The sequence below is a fragment of the Armigeres subalbatus genome, chromosome 2 (assembly GCF_024139115.2).
Source record: "Armigeres subalbatus isolate Guangzhou_Male chromosome 2, GZ_Asu_2, whole genome shotgun sequence".
Taxonomy (NCBI): Eukaryota; Metazoa; Arthropoda; class Insecta; order Diptera; family Culicidae; genus Armigeres; species Armigeres subalbatus.
This window is the reverse complement of record NC_085140.1, coordinates 323,756,438-323,778,284: the sequence shown is the minus strand read 5'-3', so window position 1 is coordinate 323,778,284 and position 21,847 is coordinate 323,756,438. Positions and strand designations below refer to the sequence as shown.

The following is a 21,847-nucleotide window of genomic DNA, read 5'->3' as shown; positions in this document are numbered from 1 at the left end:
ATTGTTTTCTCTGGGTGCGCAGTTCGCCCAGATTGTTTTGCTGGTGGCGATGAAGGCATTCTTGATGGCGGTCCATTGGTCTTCCACGCTGCCACCTTCCGGAATATCTGCAGCACGCATCTCCAGTTCTTCAACGAAGGACCGTTTCACCGTGGCATCTTCCAGTCGGCGTGTGTTGAATCGTCGTCCTACTCTTTCCTCCTGCCGACGAATTCGCGCAATGCGCAGGCGTATTTCGCCGATGAGGAGGTGATGATCAGACGCGATATCGGCACTAAGTTTATTCCGTACATAAAGAAGGCTCCGTTTCCATTTTCGGCTGATGCAGATGTGGTCGATTTGATTTTCTGTAAAGCCGTCACGGGAGACCCACGTGACCTTGTGAACCGGTCGATGAGGGAAGAGCGATCCCCCGATCACCATGTCGTTATTACCACAAAATTCTGCGAACAGCTCTCCGTTTTCGCTCATTTCTCCGATACCATGGCGTCCCATAATGCGCTCATGGTTCGAGTTGTCGGATCCGATCTTCGCATTGAAGTCGCCCAAATTGATCTTGATATCACCCTTCAGAATTCTATCTACGACGGCATTGAGTTGACTGTAGAAGTTCTCTTTGTCTTGCAGATCGGCAGCATCGGTTGGCGCATAACATTGGATTATAGTAAGGTTTCGGACCCGTGTTCTAAATCTGGCAACGATTATCCTTTCACTTATAGGTTTCCACTTCATAAGCGCAAAGTGTGCCTGAGCGCTTAGTAGGAAGCCAACAACTTAGTCAAGGGGGGGGGGGGATAATAAAAAATAAATATTGAAATGAATCAAATCAAAAAACTCCTCGGATTTGTTAAAGATTGTTTTGAAAATCCTCAAAATTATTCGAATTTTATTTTATTGCTCCCTCAAAATATTTTATTTTGGCAAAAAAAATCCGAGGGGGGGGACAAAATAGTTCCTTATTATTTGTATCGGCCTTATCTGTAAGTTAAAATATATAGTAAGATCACGTAAGATGGGGCAAGATGGGTGACGTGGTAAGATGGGTCAGTGCCGTTTTCGAGCATGGTATACATTTTAATGGAGAGATCATATGCTTTTGTATAAAGAATAATTTATTTCTACTTTATTGTTACTCGATTTAAACATAAATTTTCATATTGGTAGAATATGGCAAGCGGGGTCTCCAGCAGCCTTGCGAGCAAAGGCGTAGGATTGCCAACCCGGAGATGGCGAGTTCGATTCTCAGTCTAGGATTTTTCCGTTTGGAAACATTCTCGACTCCTTGGGCATAGTGTATCCATTGTACTTGTCACACAAGATACATACTCATACAATGGCGAGCATAGAAAAGTTTTCAATGCCCCGCTGTTTAATTCAGCTTATCCCGGCATTTCTTGATTGTCAAATAATATACTTTTATGACTCAAAATGAAGAAAAAACTGGAATTTTGTGGTAGTTCCAGGAATCATTTATCGCCTTTTCTGTGGAAGGCATGTTCCATTTATTAGCTCGCCAGTAGGTCGTCTTAAGCTGTCTAATCATCTCTTGGACTTTGAATATTATGTCTACGCTTTTTTACCCTCATTTTCTATTAAATCTGTCAAATCCGCACCCATTTAGCCTATGTTTTTGTTATTGTCTTTTTCGGTTTATTTTGCATGCAACACCTTTTGGTTCATCATTACTACGATTTGCCTAACGCAGAGACATCTTCCCCCACGTGGAATGCTACACAATTCGGTGACCTAGATGCGTTGATCACGGTGGAGATCACCTTCGTAAACAACGAGAAGGTTGGCGAAAATCTACAAATGGCTAATATTCAATTCAACAATCTTGATATAATCGGTAAATATTTCTCTATAAATAAAGGTAAAGGTGAAAGTTTTATTACTGGTACGGGTTTTTTGGACCAGGAATTCATTCTATAATTCGGTCGCATGATGCATTGATATACAAAATCCTTAAAAAATACCCACCAATAAAAGAACAAAACATGCCAATGCCATTGTTTACCCCAGCTTATAAGCCACCGACAATGATTCTTTAATTCTAATTTTTGTGTTTCTTACAGCCAATCAGGAAACCATTGTTGAGTTGCTTGGGTTTGTGAAACGGGTGATTCCCAAGGCTCCCCCTAAGCCGCCTGAACAAACGAGGCCGATACCGAAACCGGAGGATATAAACGCATCCACAGGTTCGATTGCGACCGCAGTCGGCACCAACGGTGAAACCGTAGATGTCTCTGCAGTTCGAACGGAAATTACATTCGACTTTCACCGATTGAACGTACTGGTTCTAAGGGCGCTGATGAGGGACAACTATTTGGTAGGTCGTAAGGTCGGTACGTTTACGATGTCGGAGGCGAAGATCCACGCATCGCTGGGAACGTGTGTGACCGTAGAAGGGTCTTTGGGCGGTCTACAGGTTCTGGATCTGACCCCTGAGGGTATCAATCATCAGCGAATCCTATCCGTGGGTAAGGACCCCCTGACCGATCCTCCAGAAATGCGTCAGGGCCCAGACCTTATGACATCTCTAGCACAGGAAGTTTACGGCGTCCCACAAAAATCTGTAGATGGACTTCAAGAGGAACGACAGGCTCTGTCTTTCGGTGTTTCCAAAGATATCAACGCAATCATCGACGTTAGAGTGAAGATGGCTTCGGTGTGGTTCATTCACTGTGCCAGGTTCATGCAGGAATTGAGTTGGTGTGCTTCTGAGTTTAAGCACTACTTGAAAAACTTGGCAAAATCTATTAGGGACAAAGCAACGGATATGGCCTTGGGCTTGGTGCAATCCAGAAGCGAGCTCAGCAACAGTCGTCCAGAAAGCATATACAACTCGCCAAGGCGTGCGAGAAGACAACGGACGATTTCTCTGTCCAAGACGCAGGAAGTTCTACTGAATTCAGAGTACACACTCAAGGTGGACATTACCCTGGAGACCCCAGTGTTGATTCTACCGAGATCGGGTAGTAGTCCACAAGTTTTAGTAGCACATTTAGGCCGCATAACAGTAAGCAACACCCAGGATCTGCAGGACAGTCCTTCTAACGAAAGCAAAATTAACTTGACTGATACGATAGTCAACGAAGAGAATACTTTAGTTGATGATGTCGCTTACAATTTGAGCGATGTGGACGGAGTATTTGAGGCAATGGATGACAATAATGACACAAGTCGAATAAGATTTGCCAAAGAAAACTCAATGGAGTTTATTGATAGTGTTGTACATAACTATGACCTCTATAGAATCGATATCAAGAACATCAATCTGTATTCGCTCGACACGACTAATCGCAAAGGATTTAGATTTTCCGCCTTACCACGAGCGGAAGAGTTCTACTCATGTAAAGCAAATGCTATTCCAATTATTCATGACACGATATTTTCACTGGAAATATCTCGCGACACCAGTGAAATAGATAGCGACGGATTCAAAATCATTGGCCGTGTAGTGAAACCTTTAAGGGTTTCTTTGAAACGTCAACAGTACGAACAACTTCTGGAAACTATCGATAACTTGTTTAAAATTCCAAAAGATCTAATTCGACCCCCAACGGAAACTACGGTACTGGACAAACATCCAGAAATCATCGAGGAATCGACGTTCAATGCATATCCCATTACGGACAAGGTTCGGCGGGGCCTTCTTTACCAAAATAGCTTCGAAGAGCGCCCATCTTCAATAAATCTGAAGGTGAACTTCGATCTACCCGCCTTCATCATTCAGCTGAACGACATTCGCAATGAACCACAAATACAAATCTCCTTCAGAGACTTCTGTGTACAATTCGAGAAACGGAACAGCTACGAAACGCACGTAAAAATCTCGCTACGATCAATCATGATGGAGGACTTGCTTCAACCGGACACAGCCAAGACTCGTTATATGGTAGTATCGTCTTCTCAAAACGAACAATACGGTCGACCCACCTCCTCCTTCGCATCATTATCTTGTCCAAATCTGGCCGGACTTCTGGGCGACGTTGAAGAACTACCGAACTCGCTACCGACCAAATTTGACGACAAAACGGTTTTCTACTTTTTGACGGCAAATAAATCTCAATGTCCCGACACTCCTCCGCCATCGCCATCGATGCAGAGGCTCAATCAAAGCGCCACTGCCGGCTCCGAAGAGACAAACCTCGTCATCTACACATCCGTGATGGTCGATCCCGCCTGTCCGGCATTTGCAACTCAGTTTAATTCGCTGCAAACGTCTAGCTCGATCGATTTCAACAGTCTGGATCTGATCGTTTCGGTCGAAAGTTGGTTCGTTCTTTTGAACTTCTTCGGACTGCTGAGCGACGATGAGGGTAGCAACACTTCTTCCAAATCTGCGTCCGAACAGAACACGCCGGAAAAGGCACCTCCTACTGGACATTCCAAATTGGAAATTTCCGTGCGATCGTTGTCGTTGGTGTTGGCAAAACCAAGTTACGAAATTGCCAAGGCAAACGTATCCAACGCCCAGTTTACCGTATCCAAGCGGAACCACAGGAAGCAGGTGGAGGGAAAGTTGGGCTCGATTACGCTGAGTGATCTGACACCGTACGGTTTCATGTATCGGGAAAAGTTCATGACCACCGGAAACGAAGCCTTGAGCTTCGTTTACACGAGGGACTCCGCCAAATCCAATGCCAGAAACCTGCAGAAGGATGCCCGACTGAAGATTGAGATGTCGTCTGTAAGATTCGTTCACACTAAGCGATTCATCGCCGAAATCCAACTGTTCTTCAAGGAGTTCTCGCAATTACAAACGGTGAGCCAAAGTCGATAATACAGTTTTGCTTTTTCCAATTTATTTATGTTAGCTATTTGTCTTATTGTTTATTTCACATACTTTTTGGTTCGTTTTTGATAACGATCTCATGTTTTTTCAGCCTGTAATGCGTAAAATTAAAACCACCGATTCGAAGTCCTACATGAAGCAACGTCCAACCCAGCTTGGCCTCGAAATCAAAGCCGGCGCACCAATTCTGATTCTTCCGATGGCGTTCAACAGCGAGCAGGTGATAGTGGCCGATTTGGGTGAGTTTACTCTGAAGAACGAATTCAGGATGAGTGACGATTCCGCGGTGATCAGTGTGTCGAGCGACCCCAGCATGAAGGAAGTCTTGGACGTTATGTATGTCAATCTTCTACACACGAACATTTTTGCGGCTCGTAAAGTCGCCAAACCGGAAGGCCATCAGGCACAGGTTGATTTTGATGAAGCAGCAGTCGATATGAAATGCTTCTGGCTTGTAAAACAGGGACCAAGCTTGCTGAAAGAAAAGTGTCACCTCAAACTGCAAGTAGAACGAAATATGGACTCGTGGAATAGTCATTATGGTGAGTCGGAACAACAGTTTTATATCGCACAAACTAATTTTTTTTGTTCAGTTCCAGACATCAGCGTGCATGGCACACTTTCCCGATTGGAAGCTGTGCTGGATCAGGAGCAGTATCGATTGATTCGCGGTTTTCTGTCGTTCAACTTGGGCGAAAATCTGGACGAACTATATCTGAGGCCAATGTCGCACATTCCAAATAGTACTTTAAGTTTAAACACAGACACCGATCCCATCGAGGAGGTTTGGAAAAATCTTGCGATTCATCTGGAACTTCAGGATGTGTCCGTTCGTTTGGAAGCTCTTGGAAGCGATCGGAAACCCACCCCACTCGCTTGTATCAACTTCATAAAGTCGAAGCTGCTGGTTGATAGCTTGAGCGATGGGGCGCAAGATATCGACCTGGTTTCACAAGAGATTTTGATCAAAGATACTCGATTCGATAAACCGTGCTTTCAGGGAGACATTAAAAATGTTTTTCCCGATATTCTGCAACCAATCGATGCTGGCGAAGGACAGGTTCAGGCGGAGATTCACAGCAGGAGGAGGCAGGATTTGACAAAGTTTACCATACTGTTGAACAACATGCGATTAATGGCAATATTGGACTGGTTAGAGAATGCGAAGGATTTCATTCTCCAGCAGGAAGATCAGCCACAGATGGGACAGGAGATAAATACTGGTGAGAGGATAGTATCGACGGATGCCAGTAAACGTGCTCCTACGCCCAGCGAGGACCACAGAATGGAGTTAAAATTGAACATAACGGATTCGGAGTTGGTTCTGGTGGAGAAAACAGACCAAAAGGACACTAACGCAGTTATACTTAAGGTAAGCTAAAATGTCTTCTCCAGATAGAAATATTCGATCAACAAAAGTTTAGTTGAATTAAAGTTTATTGCCGATGTGAATATGTAGGGTAGGATGGGGCAAAATGGGTCGGCTAAGCATCCATGCCTCAAAACAAAAACATTTTAATTTAACTTTTCAACATGAATTTATTAAAATAGCTCATAATCTGTATGCCAAGGACATTAAATAATAAAAATAACACTTTTTATCTAATTTCAAGTCATTACAGTAAAAGTCTGTTTTTCTGTGATAAAGTAAAAGTGAGAAATGATAAATGAGTTGTGAAAAGTGAGCAGTGAGAAGTGAGAAATGAGTAGTGAGAAGTGAACAGTTAGAAGAGAGAATGAGAAGTGAGAAGTGAAAAATGAGAAGTAAGAAGTGACTTTACGAGTGAGAAATGAGTAGAGAAGTGCGAAATGAAAAATGAGAAGTAAATAGTGAGAAGCGAGAAATGAGTAGTGTAAAGTGAGAAGTGAAAATGATAAGTGTGTAGTAAGAAATGAAAAGTTTGTAGTTAGAAGTGGGAAATGAGGAGTGACAAGAAAAAAGCAATAAGGAAGAAAAAGGAAGAGCTTAGAAAAAAGACAGGAGGAAGAGGTAAAAAAACGAAGGAATAAGAAACCCGATGCAAAACCCGGAAATGTAATCCCAAGAACAGAAAATGTTTTGACATTGGAGAATTATCGACGAAAAACCCGGAGTGAAATCCTGTGCTAAATCCTGCTGTCACATGTAAGGGTCCCGCCTTCTTAGTACACGTGACACGCGATGCGACGCGACGCGACTCACGCAAAAGAATAACAATTTTTATCAATGACCTGTCAAATTGCACTGTCGCGTCGCATCGCATCTCGTGGTCGCGTCTACTCTGGCTTCACCCTAAACCAGCATTAAAAGCATATGAGCGCGCTGTTGTGCAATCTTTGCTTGCGCGTTACCTCCGTGGAGACCTGTGCGTTTTAGAAAAGCGCGACAATAGAGCTGTCCAATGAGAGCTCGAAGTTTCTCCCTGTCCTGCTCATGCCCATTTGTTGACAAAAAAACGAGCAGGACGGGAACAACTTCGAGCTGCTCATTGGACAGCACTAATATATTTCCAAACTAAATTCACATTCACGCCATTCTAATAACCCAACAATTCATTTTTCCCATTTCAGAGTACAACCGTCGTATCATATCGTCCGTTCGAGCTGGCCAAAACAATGTCCATCAACCTGAACAATTTGGAGGTGTGCTCGTGCGTTTTAGGGTCAGAAGATGGTTCGGCTCTATCGATCATCGATCCCGTCACGGTTAACATGGACCTCCGCCAAGGGGTGCTCGATGTGCAGATGCAGAAGCAGCTGTGCATTCGGCTATCGTATAACGACGTGAAAATGTTTCAACGTATGTTGAAGTCCTTGCCCGGTCAAACCAAGAACGCCCGAGATAGTAAGCAAGCCAGCATGGAGGACGGGGTAGAGAACAACACGGCTGTGGAAAAGTTAATTTTACTGGGATTTAAGCGTGAGGATTGCTTGCAAGCGTTGGATCGATGTAAATATCAAATAGATGAAGCAGCATTGTGGTTGACCCAAAACTCGGAACCTCAGAAATACGACATGGCGGTTCCGAAGGGTGGCATGACTGTCGAAGCAATCGAGCTCAAAGCTCCGTGCATATCAATTTGTGTAATTGATGACTGTCGAGATGCGGATGTGCCACTTGTGGAGTTGTCCCTAAGTAAACTTGATTTGAGGCAAGAATTGGGCCAACGTGCAGTGACGAAGGATGGAGCAGATACGGCGATGCAAATTTGTTCCACAACCACGAGGGATTTCGTTGGATTCAAAGCTGGTCGGATGATTGGAGTATTTGCTGGCGATTATTACAACCGAGCTTTGAGCGGCTGGGAACCATTAATTGAACCTTGGAAAGTTGAGGCGCAGTGGGGATACAGCCTAGGGCACACTGGTACCAGTAGGAATCTTCTGAATCTGCGAATTGAGAGCAATGATATTTTAAGACTGAATATTACCAGTACGTTAATTGTATTGTATCAGATGGTTAAAGATAATTGGACTCAGGATTATTATAATTCCAATATCAACATGGCAAATAGGAGCCCTGTCAATTACCGCCGACGCACACCATTTGTACCATTCGCTATCAAAAATGATACCGGAGTTCGGATATGGTACACAACGCTAGTCTCCACCGAAATGTCGCGTTTGAATGTTCTAACCGATCCCAACACCCGGTGGACGCTGGTCGATCCCGGGGGGACGTCTACTTTCTCATATGCAACGAAAAGCAAACAAAGGCATCGCGACACCCACAAGTTCAACCTGCATCAGATAGCTGTACGTGCTGACGGATGGCAGGAAGTAGGACCAATATCGGTGGATCGTGTAGGAACCTACTTCAGACACGCTCGGGCCGATCTAGTCGATGACTACTCGCAAATTCCACGCGCCAGAATTGTGTTTGCCGTTACTTTGGAAGGATCTGCACAGAAGCTTATCACTGTACGATCTGCCTTGAAATTGACGAATAAATTGGATAGCCCTGTTTTGGTGAAAATGGAGCACCTGTTCGGGCACTTGAACATCCGTAATTGGCCTGACACGCAGACACAAATACTGCATTCGAACGAAGTACTAAACATCCCGTTGACCCATGTGCACGCCACTCTATTCTTTAGACCTCTGCCGGCAAATGTCCCCTTGCTCGAGGAAGTCAACGCAAACAATTCGCGATCGGAAGAGCTGAGTAACTCCAGTGATGGTTGGAATTTGTTGCAGAAGTTTGACGTGCATAAGTCGTTCAACAGCAACAACGGTTTCCAGTTCACCGATAGGGGTGTCAAGTGGAACGAAGCAATGGAAACAGGGGAGTTGTATCAGGAGCTGAGAGTCTGCCCAGGGCTACGTGATAGATCATATCGGATGTTAATCGCTCTTCGCAAGGAAGGATATCCGTCAAGGGATGTGATTCGGCTACCAGGGCACCAAATCACCATCTGGCCACCGATACGGATACACAACCTGTTACCGTGTGATCTTTTGTACAAACTGCCATCTGGATCGAAAGGTCGAATTTCATCTTCGGAAACGGCGAAGATAAACGAAATGGACATCGAGCAGTCGGTAACATTAACGGTCACACTCGATAGTTATCCAGATGCAGGTCAAATAAGTATTCCGGCAGGTTTCTATGGCTCTGCTGAGCAAGATGTTCGTCTGTTCGATACTAGAGCAAGAATGCTGAAACTCAAAGCATTTATCCACATTGCAAAAGGCAGAGGGATTCAGATATCAATCAGTGCACCCTTTTGGTTGGTCAACAAGACTGGAATCCCGCTAATTTTTCGGCAGGATGATCTAGATAGTGACAGCGCTGGGCAATTTTCCGAGAACGAACAAGCTCGAATGATATCGCCTTTCATGTTTGCGTTCTCGGATCCATCTTGCTCCGGTTGTTTGACCATGCGGCTTGGAAAACGTTTCGGTTCATCCGTCAGTTACTGTCAGCCATTCAAGCTGGATCAGGGCATCACACATCGACAGCTGATTGGCGGTAGCGAATCATTTATCATTGGAATTGAGATCCAACGGGCACGTGGTCGATACAATCAAACATCCATAGTGACCTTCTCGCCACGGTACCAGTTGTACAACCGAAGTTCCTACAAGCTCCAAGTAGTACAAAAATGTTTTGCTACTACGGTTCATGATGCGGTAGCGAAATCTAATTCCATTGAAGCCGTCCCAGGTTGCCATATAGCTTACCACTGGCCTCGTCTGGATAGGGCGCAGGAATTGTGTGTTCGGCTTCCGGAAATCAACGAATGCTTGTGGTCTTCGGGAATCCCAATCCGGGAAACTCAAAGCCTTTACATCAACATAAGAACCGTCAACGGTGCCATGAACTTCCTTCGGTTGGAAACCATACTTCAAGGAGCAACAACGTTCATGATTTTCAGCGACGCCCAATTGCTCCCACCGCCCATTCGAATAGATAACTACTCCGAAGTGCCCATCTTATTTCACCAAAGAGCTTCTGCACACACAGAGAATCATTTGAAGTCATACGTTAGACCACACAGTTCCATCGCCTATGTGCTAGATGATCCTCTCGGACATCAATATTTGCAGCTGGAAGCACCCGGTGGCGATTTTCAGGTTTGCTCACTCGACAGATTCGAAGATTTCCGATTAACTTATGAAAACTTTATCTACATTGCGTTCAGTCAGACCTTTGTAGCCACACCCACATTCGAATTCGGGTCTACGAGCGACCCGGAATCCCAGCAGTTGGTGCTTGGGGTAGTAGAATCTCGAGTTATATTGGTACGAAAACAGGCTGGTGATCGTTCGCAATTGTGGAGGATGAACAACGAGAAGCAATTGGAACATGAAGGCTCTACTCCACCTAGTGAACCAGGTAGGAAGCAGCAACGATTCGTTTTGGATCTGGACAGACCGCCGCAGCCTACGCAGTTTATCAATCTGGTTGTCCGACCGGCCAATCGACAACGGAAGTCAACCCAAACTTGGCGATTTACCGAAGATGGCCGACTAATGTGCGAACATTCAAATATGTGTGTGCAACCTAAAGGCGGAATTTTCGGACTGCAGATTGGATCTGATGCTGTGTTGGGAATGTGTGTATCGGAAACCAAGGCATTGAACCGATTCGGGGTAGCCTATGACCAAGCTATAGAACGGCAGAAGCTGCGACCTGGATCTGGTTTACTTGCCGTTCGGAACAGCATGGATGGCCCGATCAAGTGCATTGAAATAAAAGATGTGAAAAACCTTTCTGGTGGTCCTCTGATGTTGGATGCATCGTGGAAACACGTTTCGCACATTTTACACGAACGAACTGGAAGGAGATCATTTGAGCTGATTCAGAACAAAGATCAAAACGAATACAATGTGATTTTAACGCTGAAAAGAGGCGTGGGATTATCTCTCATTTCCAACCAACCATGTGAAGAGCTGGCTTACGCAACATTGGAAAACATTAAAATGCATCTCATTTCAACTCCCAGTGAAGTCTCACTGGACTTCAGTGTTGGTGATATGCAGATTGACAATCAACTTTTCGAAACCTCGTGCCCCATAATGCTTTATACGATAAGCTCGACGTCAAACAACGATTCGGCTAATTCAGCAACGGAAAGGTCGCTGCAGTTGGATGTTACCCTGCTCCCTAGTCCCAACACCAACGCTGTAATCTTCAAGCATTTTATCCTACAGCTCCAACAAGTGGCTGTCTACCTTGAAGAGCGTCTAATTCTTCGGTTAATCAAATTCTTCGGTCTCGCCAAGAGCACTACCTTTCCCAAAGCCCTGCCAGACGAATCGGACCATGAGACTCAAAAAATTATCTACAAAGTTTTGGATGCCAACGTGAAACGTTACTATTTTGGTAACTTGCAGATCATCCCTAGTCAAATCCGCCTCAGCTTCATAACCGCTTCCAAACTGGCGCCAGAATTTGCAGAAATCAAACGCAACCTTGGATTCACCTTTATCAAGTTCGAGGACGCCGTTATCAGTTTTGAGAAATTTACGCACAAATGCCATTTCGAAACGCTGGATGCTTACCTGAACGCCATTAAGGCCCACTACAAGCAGGAGATAAAATGGCAAGCGGCCAGTATCCTTGGCTCGGTGGATTTTCTTGGTAATCCGCTGGGATTTGCCAATGATCTCACCGAAGGAGTTTCCGGTTTATTGTTAGAAGGATCCATCTCTTCACTGGTGAAAAATGTTACGCATGGAATTTCTAATTCAACAGCCAAGTTAACGGAAACAATTTCCGATGGGCTGGGGAAAGTCGTTTTCGACGATGAACATGTTGAAACACGCCAAAAAATTCTGGATGTTGCGGTATCGGGAGGCAGTGGAAGCACTACTGGCGACCACCTAGTGGCTGGATTTAAAGGATTCACTTTCGGACTACTGGGCGGAGTAACAAGTGTAGTCAAACACACCTATCATGGGGCTGTCAACGATGGATTCTCCGGTTTTGTAACAGGTCTAGGCAAAGGCCTGGTGGGAACAGTAACGAAACCTGTCATAGGAGTTTTAGACCTTGCTTCGGAAACAGCCAACGCTGTTCGAGAGCAAAGCAAGAGCTCAAGTCGCATACTACCTGAACGGAAACGAAATCCTCGCGTCGTTACTGGAGCACCCGGTGGACTTCTTCCGCCTTACTCGAGCATCCTTAGCAAGGGTCAACACTATCTGTTCATCATAAACAAACGAAACTTCTCGGAGCACTTCATGGCCTATGAACCATGTCTTCTTGATACCAAAGATTCAAAAATGCGATTTCTCGTGTCGGCGGAGAATGTGTATGGTTTCTCCAAGAACGAAGAATCCACGACAACCGTGTTTCAATACTCCCTTAGCGACATAATTTCTTGCCACCCTGTTGTGGTTCCACCACCGACGGCGTCCGACACCAATGCGCGATCCAAAAGAACCACGACGTACATTGAATTCTGTTTGACGCTTCCATCGAAATCGCTAACCCCAAGCGCACCGGAAATGGTGAAGAGGCCACGCGTCCGTTGCCAAAACGAGGAAATCGCCAAGAAGATCTGCCATCATGTAAGTAGCTATTGCACGTTTTATTGATGCCTTTTTCACTTCGAAGAATAGATTTTGATAGAAAGGTCAAAGGAGCGTACTGCCGTGAATCGCATATTTGTCCCATATGAATAGATATGCGATGTGTGTGTGCGCGCGTTTTTTTTTCTGAGCAATGGAGGGAGAATGTGCTCAACAGACTTCCTGGGTTGGACTTCCAGGAAGTGCGGGGTTAGGGACCAACTCCAACAGCAAACGAGGGAGGCAGGACTACATCCCCGACCCGCTAAACCGTTTCTAATGCCGCCAAGCCCATCGTCCCTTCGGTACAAGGGACGATTCAAATATGACGTCCACTACTTTTTGAGATTTCTAGACACCCCGTCCCCCCCTCTGTCACGCTTTTTTGTATACCTAGTATATGTACTGTCACAAAATCATAGACCCCCTTCCCCCCTAAAACCTGTGACATCATTGTTGAACGACCCCCAACCAGAAAGTAATATTTCAAAAGGGGGCCAGTGCACAACGCACCCTCGAGGTTAGCTGCGTACCCTTGCAGCACCGAACATCGTGACTCGCTTTTTTAGAAGAACACCATGGTATCGTGCCAGCGCATTGCCGGATTTCCAGGTGGCCTTACCACGCCCGAGCACCTTCCCCACCGTATCAAGCAGGCATATTTGTTGTTCGGAAGCCTCAGCAATGGCCGCTTTGATGGCCAGGTTCGAAATACCATCCGGTCCTGGCGCCTTACCTACTCTAAGGGACTGTGCAATCCCCGCAAGTTCCACCACGGTTACTCTTCCCTCGTCGGCCACCCTGCCCCTGGCAGCTCCACAAAGTGAGGCCAGGGACTTGGGTCATGACGTGGGAAGAGCCCCGCGATGATCCTCTCCAGCCATCATCTACCCTCCAGTTTGAACTACTCGTTTGGCCAGGGCTCCAGAACGTAACTTCGATAATCGACTCGGTACTTTTGGTACCGACATTGGTCAAGTCCACATCCAACATGGCCAGTCATTCCAGCAGCATCTGCCCCCGTTGATTCGTGGAACGGCTTCCCCATCCTACGGCCCAAGCGTTGAAGTCCCCCGCCATCAAGTTAGCCGTCAAAACAATCCAGCATACGATCGACCATCGAGGGGGCGCATAGCAGCTGCAGAAGAAGACCCTGTTGACTTTAGCAATGACGAAGCCCTCGTGTGTCGAAGACACCAACTCTTGGACTGGGTATTTCCCCGTTGTCCATATCGCCGCCATTTTAGACCCATCGGTGACCCACCGTTCCTGGCGGGTACCCGGTAAGGATCCGCTATGATGGCAATATCCGTTCCCCATTCAGCAACTGTCTGACACAGCAGTTGTTGGGCTGCATTACACCGGTTCGGGTTTAGCCGCGTTACCAGCACTGTTAAAGCACGCTTCAACGCCGGGCACTTCGAACTCCCCATGGGGTGCTTGCTGTTCACAGCTTTGCTGGAACAAATCAAACACTTGGGAGGGTTCGTACAGCATTGTGCCTTATGTCCCTCCAATCCGCAGCGTCGGCAGAGCTTGCTTCTGTCAGGGCGTTTGCAGTTCCATTGCTTGTGCCCCGGTTCCAGGCACTTGAAGCAAACTTCGAGTTGCTCGTATATGCTCACAGGGCACACCGACCATCCCACCTTGACGCACCCTAACTTGACTACCTTGGAAACGTCCGCTGCAGATAGCCGAACCAGTGCTACCTGCGTCCCTGCCGGACCTTGCGTGTGCGTGCGTGTGGGTGTGCGCGTGTGTGTGCGAGTGCATATGTGCGCTCGCGTATGTGTGCGAGTGCATATGTGCGCTCGCGTGTGTGTGTTACAAGGATAAAAACCCTTAAAAAAAATCAGGGCGACAGACAGCAAATGATCCGGCTAACCCGCATAAAGTGTGTCTCCCAGAAAGGCATAAGGTGTTAGCTGGGTCCCTTGTCTCCCCTTGCCGCGGACAACACGGGATGCTGCAACCACTTCCGAAGGGAGGGGGCTATGCTCATTAGACTGGCCCAGCTTAGTATGGGGAGAAAAAAATATTGTCGAATTCCACGGGGCACCCCCCAGGATTGTGTCTTTTGGTAAAAAATCAATCTCTCAAAATTTCAGCTCAATCGGTTGTTGCATAAGCTGGCGCATTTGATTTAAAGTTTGTATGGAGATATCAGTCAAAATATATAGGAAAATACACCTCCGTCACTCATTCGATCTGGAAATTGGTTCTGATTGCCACACCAGTGCAGATATTGGCAGAAACAGCCGTCTCCTATAGGAACTGTGTGAGATAAAACTTCATACTTCCATGCTCCCTGGTCACCCACGTTGACACATTGGGGATGAGCGGGTGGCTCCACCTTCCATTATCCGCATTGGCGCTCTCCTGTTACCACTGGACCATACAGTCCAGCCTCACCGTCATCCTTACATCTCTGGTACCTCTCAGTTGGTAGTACTCAATATCCTCGGCTAGTGTTATGCCGATTGGAATCACCCCGGTGATAACACAAGCTGCCTTCGACAAAATGGTTCTGTACGCACTAGCGACTCTGATGGCAATTAGACGAAACACGCTGTTCAGCTTTCTGTGGTTACGTTTCGTCTTGAGCCTAGCTCAGTAGGCTGGAACTCTATGTCCTAGTATCGAGGATGGTACTGCCGCCAGAAGACGCCTACTACTGCCTTTCGGACCACCGACGTTAGGCATGATCCTCGCTAGTCGACATGGGTGTTAAAATTCAACCGGTCATTGATCATCACTCCTAGATGTCTTAAAATACGCACCACCGGTATGTCATGTCCTCCGATGGTAATCTTTGTGTGTGTGAAATGTTAAATGGAAACTCTCGTTTCATTGTCTCAATAGATAACTAATTTGAAGGCAACGTATTTTTTCGCCAATATAAATGAATGAGAGTAAATCAGTAATGTCAACAAATCCTTATTATTTTTTCCATTTCAGATAAATTTTGCAAAATGCATCTACGACGAACGCGAACAAACGCTCTATTCGAACGCTGTGATTGAAACGTAAGTGAGTTGGTTTCACCCAAAGTACACATTTCCCAACCAACTAAATATAATTATAGATAAGGGAAAAACAAGCAAATCAAAAAAAAAATGTTAGTACTCGCATTGTTGGCCCCTTTTGGGGCAGTGAAAGGTTGACATTCTATGTCATGGGTCATCGCCGTCTATTTATTGTACTTTTCTTCTTTTCTGTCGAAGAGAAATCCCCGATTTTTAAATCCCGCGAATTTCATTACCGTTGATATATGAATAAATTATTTTGTAAACGAAATAAAAGTTGATCGCAAATACTTTTATCTGTCCGAAATTTTACCTACGATAATATTTCAATGTGCAAAATTAAATCATGTTTATTCAGCAGTTTTCATCAGTCATCTGTTAATCTAACTAAATGCAATAGAGGTATTAAACTATAGAGGACGATTGTCGCTGTGGTTCCCTTTGTTATTAACCATCCCCTAACATGTTGGGTACCTATCTGTCAAAACGTACTGATTTTTCCTTCGTTGACATTTAGTGTTCTATCATCGCCAGCAAAAGATGTTTCGCCAGTGACAACAGCGACAATCTTCCTCTATTATGCAACGTACACACCAGTCAAGCAGTTGGACGAACATTGACTCCGCCCCCAAGAAAACGCTTCGGTTGCTGCTTTGTTTGAACGTGTGTGAAGTTGTTCGAACAACCATTTGACAGTTGGCGGCTCGGTTGAAAAAAATTAAAACGGTTTGATTTTGGTTTGAGTTGTCGGGGGTGGAGTCAAGGTTCGTCTAACATGTTTGAGCATTTGTAGTGAAGTTGCACAAACCCTCATTTTTTTTTTTTCGATGGTTGGTGCTCAAGTTGGCGCTTCGGTCGTTCGTGTGTGATATTGTTGTTCGAATAAATTGATTGTTCGTGTCGCTGTTGCTAAAACTTGATGGATGTTTGAATAAACGAGAGGTGGAGTCAATGTTGGTCAAACTGCTTGACCGTGTGTACGTTCCATTAGGGTCTCGCCGACCTTCCTCACCAACATGAACGCACGGTTCGTGGTTGCAAACAATCCCATTTGATTTTGCCGTGACAGCTGCTCGTGGTTGCAAACAAACTGAGTAAAAGTGTGAGTGAAATGTGCGTGTACGTACACGCTCGCAGAAAGCCTCTACATTACCTCTATACCTCTATTGTAAAATTCCATAAGGAACTGTCAGACTGTGCGTGAAGAATTTACCTTCGTAGTCGCGAATTAAAAAAGACAATTTCTGATCATTTAGACTTAAATTTTTTTTGCTACATATTCACCTTCTCTACTCTCGTAATGAATTTTGTTATGTCCTTATTCAAATTCTCATTAACTAAAACATTAATTCAGGCCTCAAACATTATAGTCCAGTCCTATTTCGCTATCTCCCGGTTACGCTATCAGGGCCCAGGAAAACGATATATACTTATGCCTTTCTCGATGAAGGCTCGGGAGCAACACTGCTCGATCAAGATCTAGCCGACGAGCTTCAACTGGATGGTACGCCGAGCCCAATATGTCTACGCAGAACGGGTGGTACTGAGCGGTGTGAGAAGAACTCGTGTATCGTTCGTCTGCAAGTAGCCGGACGACATGAAGGAGCAGAGAAGTTCAAATTAGAGAACGTGCAATCGATGATGAGCCGCCCCTAACAAGGAGAACAGACGCTGTTGTGAGCCGCTCCTAACATGGAGAACAGACGCTTAGTAAGATTTGCACTTCCGTAAAGGAGCAACCACCAAAGTCAAATTTTTCAAGCAAATCGATTCTATTCGCACCACCCTAGTTTTCAGGAAGGTTTGAAAAATGCATGTGTTCAAAATCAAGTTGCATACCCTATATCTGTTACATTAACTTTCAAACTTAATTTTTGGGTACTTTCTGGTTTCAGTGTTCACTAGTTTCAACGCTTTCAACGAAACTTGTTTTTTTCGAACGTCTGCCGTTATTTGTTTTTTGTTTGCTGCCGCTTTGGTGGTTTTGGTTTGCTGATAGATCTGTCAGAACTCAGAAAACGCATCATAATCGAATCAGAAAAAAGACACTAGCAGAAGCAGCGTGGCTGTATATTGTGATTATTACTGATAAAAATTGATACTACTTTGAAGTGCAGAAGTTCCCTGACATAATGGATTATCAAAAGCGGCTTGATATGGCGGAAATGTTCAAAGAGCCTCCGGAGTACAAACCACCGAGCACGGCCGAAGCATTATCGTTCAGTGTCGATTATCCGAATCTGAATTCCCTGCAGTACCGCATGACGAACAAGCCGGTGCCAAACATACTGCATCCTTGCCTAGAACTTGCTGCACGTAACGTAAATGGACAGGTCATTGTGGCCGGAAATGATCTGATGGGCCGCCGATGGGGATCCAGTTTTTACGGATGGGAAAGCGCGGCCGATGTTCTGACCGAGTCCAAGGTCAGTTTCAAACGACAGTGTCGGTACTGCATTACGACAATGCAGTTCACGAAGGACCCCAATTTGGTGAGTAGGTATTTTGCTTGATTTGATAATTTAAAACGCGCATAGAAGTGCGTCTTATGAGATAATTCGTAACAGGAATAGCAAGCATAGTTTATTTGAAGATAGGCCACATTTCCGTTTGCGACTTTCCCCGTTTTTGAAACAACATCAATTGCACAATTTCATCGGATTGTCCTCCTTGTAATTGCATAAACATTAGATTTTTTTATGTTAGTATTTTCTTATTATATTTTTACATGCTTGTTTTAACATTATGAAAAGATTAATTAATAAGTAGGTACTAACTACTACGGCGCACTAGATGTTTTTCTGCCACAAAGCTCCCTCTTAAGAAAATTACATCAACCGTCTTTCAGTTTATCATAGGAACGGACAAAGGTTCGGTGGAACTGTGGTCTACCAGGAATGAAGCCCGCGGTAAAGATTATTCTTTGTACCTCGTCGATGCACAATCCGAGCACATCGAAGGTGTTTCCGCCATGGATCAAATCGAAGATGGAGAAAATAAATTGATCACCGGTTCACATGATGGCTGTCTAAAAGTTTGGAATTACGCGGCCGATCTACATTCGGTCAAAACCATGACGATGGCCCACACCGATGCCATATCCGGAATATCTACCAATAGGGAGGACGATTCGGTTTTTGCTTCCTCGTCATTAGACCATTCCGCATTGTTGTGGGATTTACGCAAAACGCGACCTGCATCCGCATTGTTCGAAGGCCACAGTTTTGGTTTCACTACAGTGTATTGGACCGGTCAGAAAGAGGCAAATCGAATAGTTGCTCTCGGTGATGAGGCCGGCAATGTTCACTTCATCGACATTCGACAACCGGACGCTCCTACGCATTCCTTGAAGGTGTTCAACAAAAAGATTCACAAAATCTCGTTTAATGGGTAAGCGATCATTTCGAAAATTCATACTCATGTTTTTACATTATAAATCTTTGCAAGCAGCACACACTTCGTTGTACTTGGAGATACCAATCAGGCTCGGTTTTACGACGAGAATCTTGCCTTGCTGCACGAATGTTCTCCAGCGAAAAACTATCTCCGGGACGTGTTATGGGAGAGTTGTGATACGAAATCTAGCTGTTGGCTAGTTGGATGGGATACTTTCTTCCAGAAGATTGAATACTGAAGATGCTCAACAGTAACAAGCATGGACAAACGCGTACGTAGACTCTCATCAGCATTTCCAAACATAGGCTCTGCAATTTTCTTCATATACACCCTCATTACCTCAAATATGGATAATTAGCAACAAAACGGTCAGAAGCAAGATTACTCGAAAGAATCTCCCTCTGTCTCCATAAAACTGAATAAAAATAAACTTTTCCATTTAACCCTTTATAAGACAGACCAATCTAAACTATAAATTAACAAAAACAACAATAAGACACAACGTTTAGGTAAATACATGGTATTAAACTCATGTATGTTTGTTATACATTAACCCTTAAATGCGCAATTTTGTTTTAAAACAACAAACCGAAAATACGTTCAATGTTAATGATTTTAATGGTTGTTCACGTTAAAAATATTTTCGTCGATTTCTAAAAAAATCGCCTTGCGCCTTTAAGGGTTAAACAGTTCAGAAACTTTAAAAATTAGTGGCAATAATAGTCGCCACTGCCTTGCAAGCGGGAGAATATTGGTGGCAATATATTTGCCACTGCAAGCAAAATTTCGGAAACAACAAAAATATATAAAAGATTTTTTAAATTAGGTTTTTGGGCTTATTCTACGAGTGGAGTGACGTGAGATTGCTCGAATGACGTGAGAAGAGTCGTATAGCCCCATTTGAATAACATGGTCACCTCACGTGAGAATTGCTAAAATCGACTCACCTCACGTCACTCGACTCGTAGAATAAGCCCATTTACGTAAAGCAAATTAAAACAAGGCACGTTACATTTTTTTAGTGAAAAGTCCTAGTCAGAAAGCGCATTATCAGTGAAACATTTTTGTTTTTACACTTTGGCTCCCAATTCCGTCAAAAATCCAAGCGCAGCTGGAACGTGAGTACGACAGCTGTCCACGACGTTTAAATCAGCATAGGAGGTTTGAACGCTCAGGTTGGCTCAGAGGGGTAGTTTAGACCGATTGGAAAGTTCAGCGCCCACTGGCTGACGAAGGAACGGCTTACCACTAATTGATTTCGCTGCCTCCCAGAATATGGCCATTCGCAGCACCTACTTCCAAAACAGCCTTCCGTATCGCTACACCTGGAGATCACCACTGCAGACTGAATCACAAATCGACCTGCAGTGGTGATCTCCAGGAGTATCGAAATCTGATTGATGGACGGCACTTCTCCGACACATCGACTCTGATCACTATCTGGTGATGCGCCCAAAACTATCCGTCATCAACAATGTTCGGTACCGACGACCGCCGCGGTACGACCTAGAGCGACTGAAGCAATCTGATGTAGCCACTGCATACGCACAGCATCTCGAGGCAGCGTTGCCGGAAGAGGGTGAGCTCGATGGGGCCCCTCTTGAGGACTGCTGGAATACAGTTAAAGCAGCCATTAACGACGCAGCGAAGAACAACGTCGGGTATGTGGGACGAAGTCGACGGAACAATTGGTTCGACGAAGAGTGCAGACAGATTCTAGAGGACAAGGACGTTGCGCAGGGGGATTGCACTGCAGAAAGGTACCCGGCAGAACTTTATAGACGGAAGCGGAGACAGCAGACCCGCCTATTTCAGGAGAAGAAACGGCGCCTGGAAGAAGCGGGGTGCGAGGAGGTGGAACGGCTGTGCCGTTCTCAAGAAACACGTAAATTCTATCAGAAGTTAAGGATGGGAGCATCTTGACGGACCAACGTGTGATGATCGAAAGGTGGAAGCAGCACTACGAGGAACATTTAAAGGGTGTCCTACGAAAGGCTGAAACACATAAGGCTGAAATCCCGAATAAAGATGGAAGAAGAAATAATGATGAAGCAAGAAGAAACAATAAAGAAGGAAGGATAAAAATGGAAGAATGAAGAAGGAGCAAGAATGAAGAAAAAAGAAAAGGAAGAAGGTAAAAGAAAAAAGAAGGGAAAAGGAAGGAAATTGAAGGAAGAAAACAGGACAAAAGAAGAAAGAAAGATGAAGAAACAAGGGACAAGGAGAAGGGAAAAAAAGAAAGAAGAAGAAAAGACGAAAGAAAGAAAAGGAAAAAGGTTGAAAGAAGAAGGGTAACAAGGTAATGAAAGAAGGAAGAAAAAGAAAACAAGGAAAGGAAGAAATAAGAAAGCAAAAGTAATGAATGAAGAAGGTAGAAGAAGAACAAAGAAAAATGAAGGCAGAAGGAAGAAGGAAATAGGAACAAGGAAGGAGGAATTAAGAAGGAAGAACTATGGAAGAAGAACTAAGAAGAAAGGTAGAACGAAGAAAGAAAGAAACTGAAAGAAGGAACTAGGAGAATGAAGGAAAAAAAATGAAAAAAGAATGGAATAAAAAAGTTGGAAGAAGGAAAAAGGGATAAGGAAGTAGGAAGAAAGAAGGGAGAAAAAAGAAGCAAAAAGAAGAAGGG

At 44.7% G+C, this 21,847-nt stretch overlaps 2 protein-coding genes across 2 annotated transcripts in view; both read left to right on the top strand.

Moving 5' to 3' along the window:
• The window catches only part of LOC134212705 (intermembrane lipid transfer protein Vps13D), a 40,040-nt gene extending 23,932 nt beyond the window's left edge, over positions 1 to 16,108 (top strand). The window contains exons 5-10 of the mRNA XM_062690791.1: positions 1,706 to 1,849; positions 2,076 to 4,768; positions 4,890 to 5,340; positions 5,392 to 6,170; positions 7,349 to 12,796; positions 15,755 to 16,108. Coding sequence (XP_062546775.1) covers positions 1,706 to 1,849; positions 2,076 to 4,768; positions 4,890 to 5,340; positions 5,392 to 6,170; positions 7,349 to 12,796; positions 15,755 to 15,826 — 9,587 coding nt within the window. The 3' untranslated portion in view covers positions 15,827 to 16,108. The remainder of the gene's footprint in view (positions 1 to 1,705; positions 1,850 to 2,075; positions 4,769 to 4,889; positions 5,341 to 5,391; positions 6,171 to 7,348; positions 12,797 to 15,754) is intronic.
• Positions 16,109 to 17,798: 1,690 nt separating this feature from the next.
• On the top strand, positions 17,799 to 19,661 carry LOC134216844 (protein valois). The gene is made up of 3 exons (XM_062695635.1): positions 17,799 to 18,314; positions 18,671 to 19,212; positions 19,273 to 19,661. Exons 1-3 carry the CDS (start codon positions 17,955 to 17,957, stop codon positions 19,454 to 19,456), a joined length of 1,086 nt encoding a protein of 361 aa, XP_062551619.1. The 5' UTR covers positions 17,799 to 17,954; the 3' UTR covers positions 19,457 to 19,661.
• The last annotated feature ends 2,186 nt before the right edge of the window (positions 19,662 to 21,847 follow it).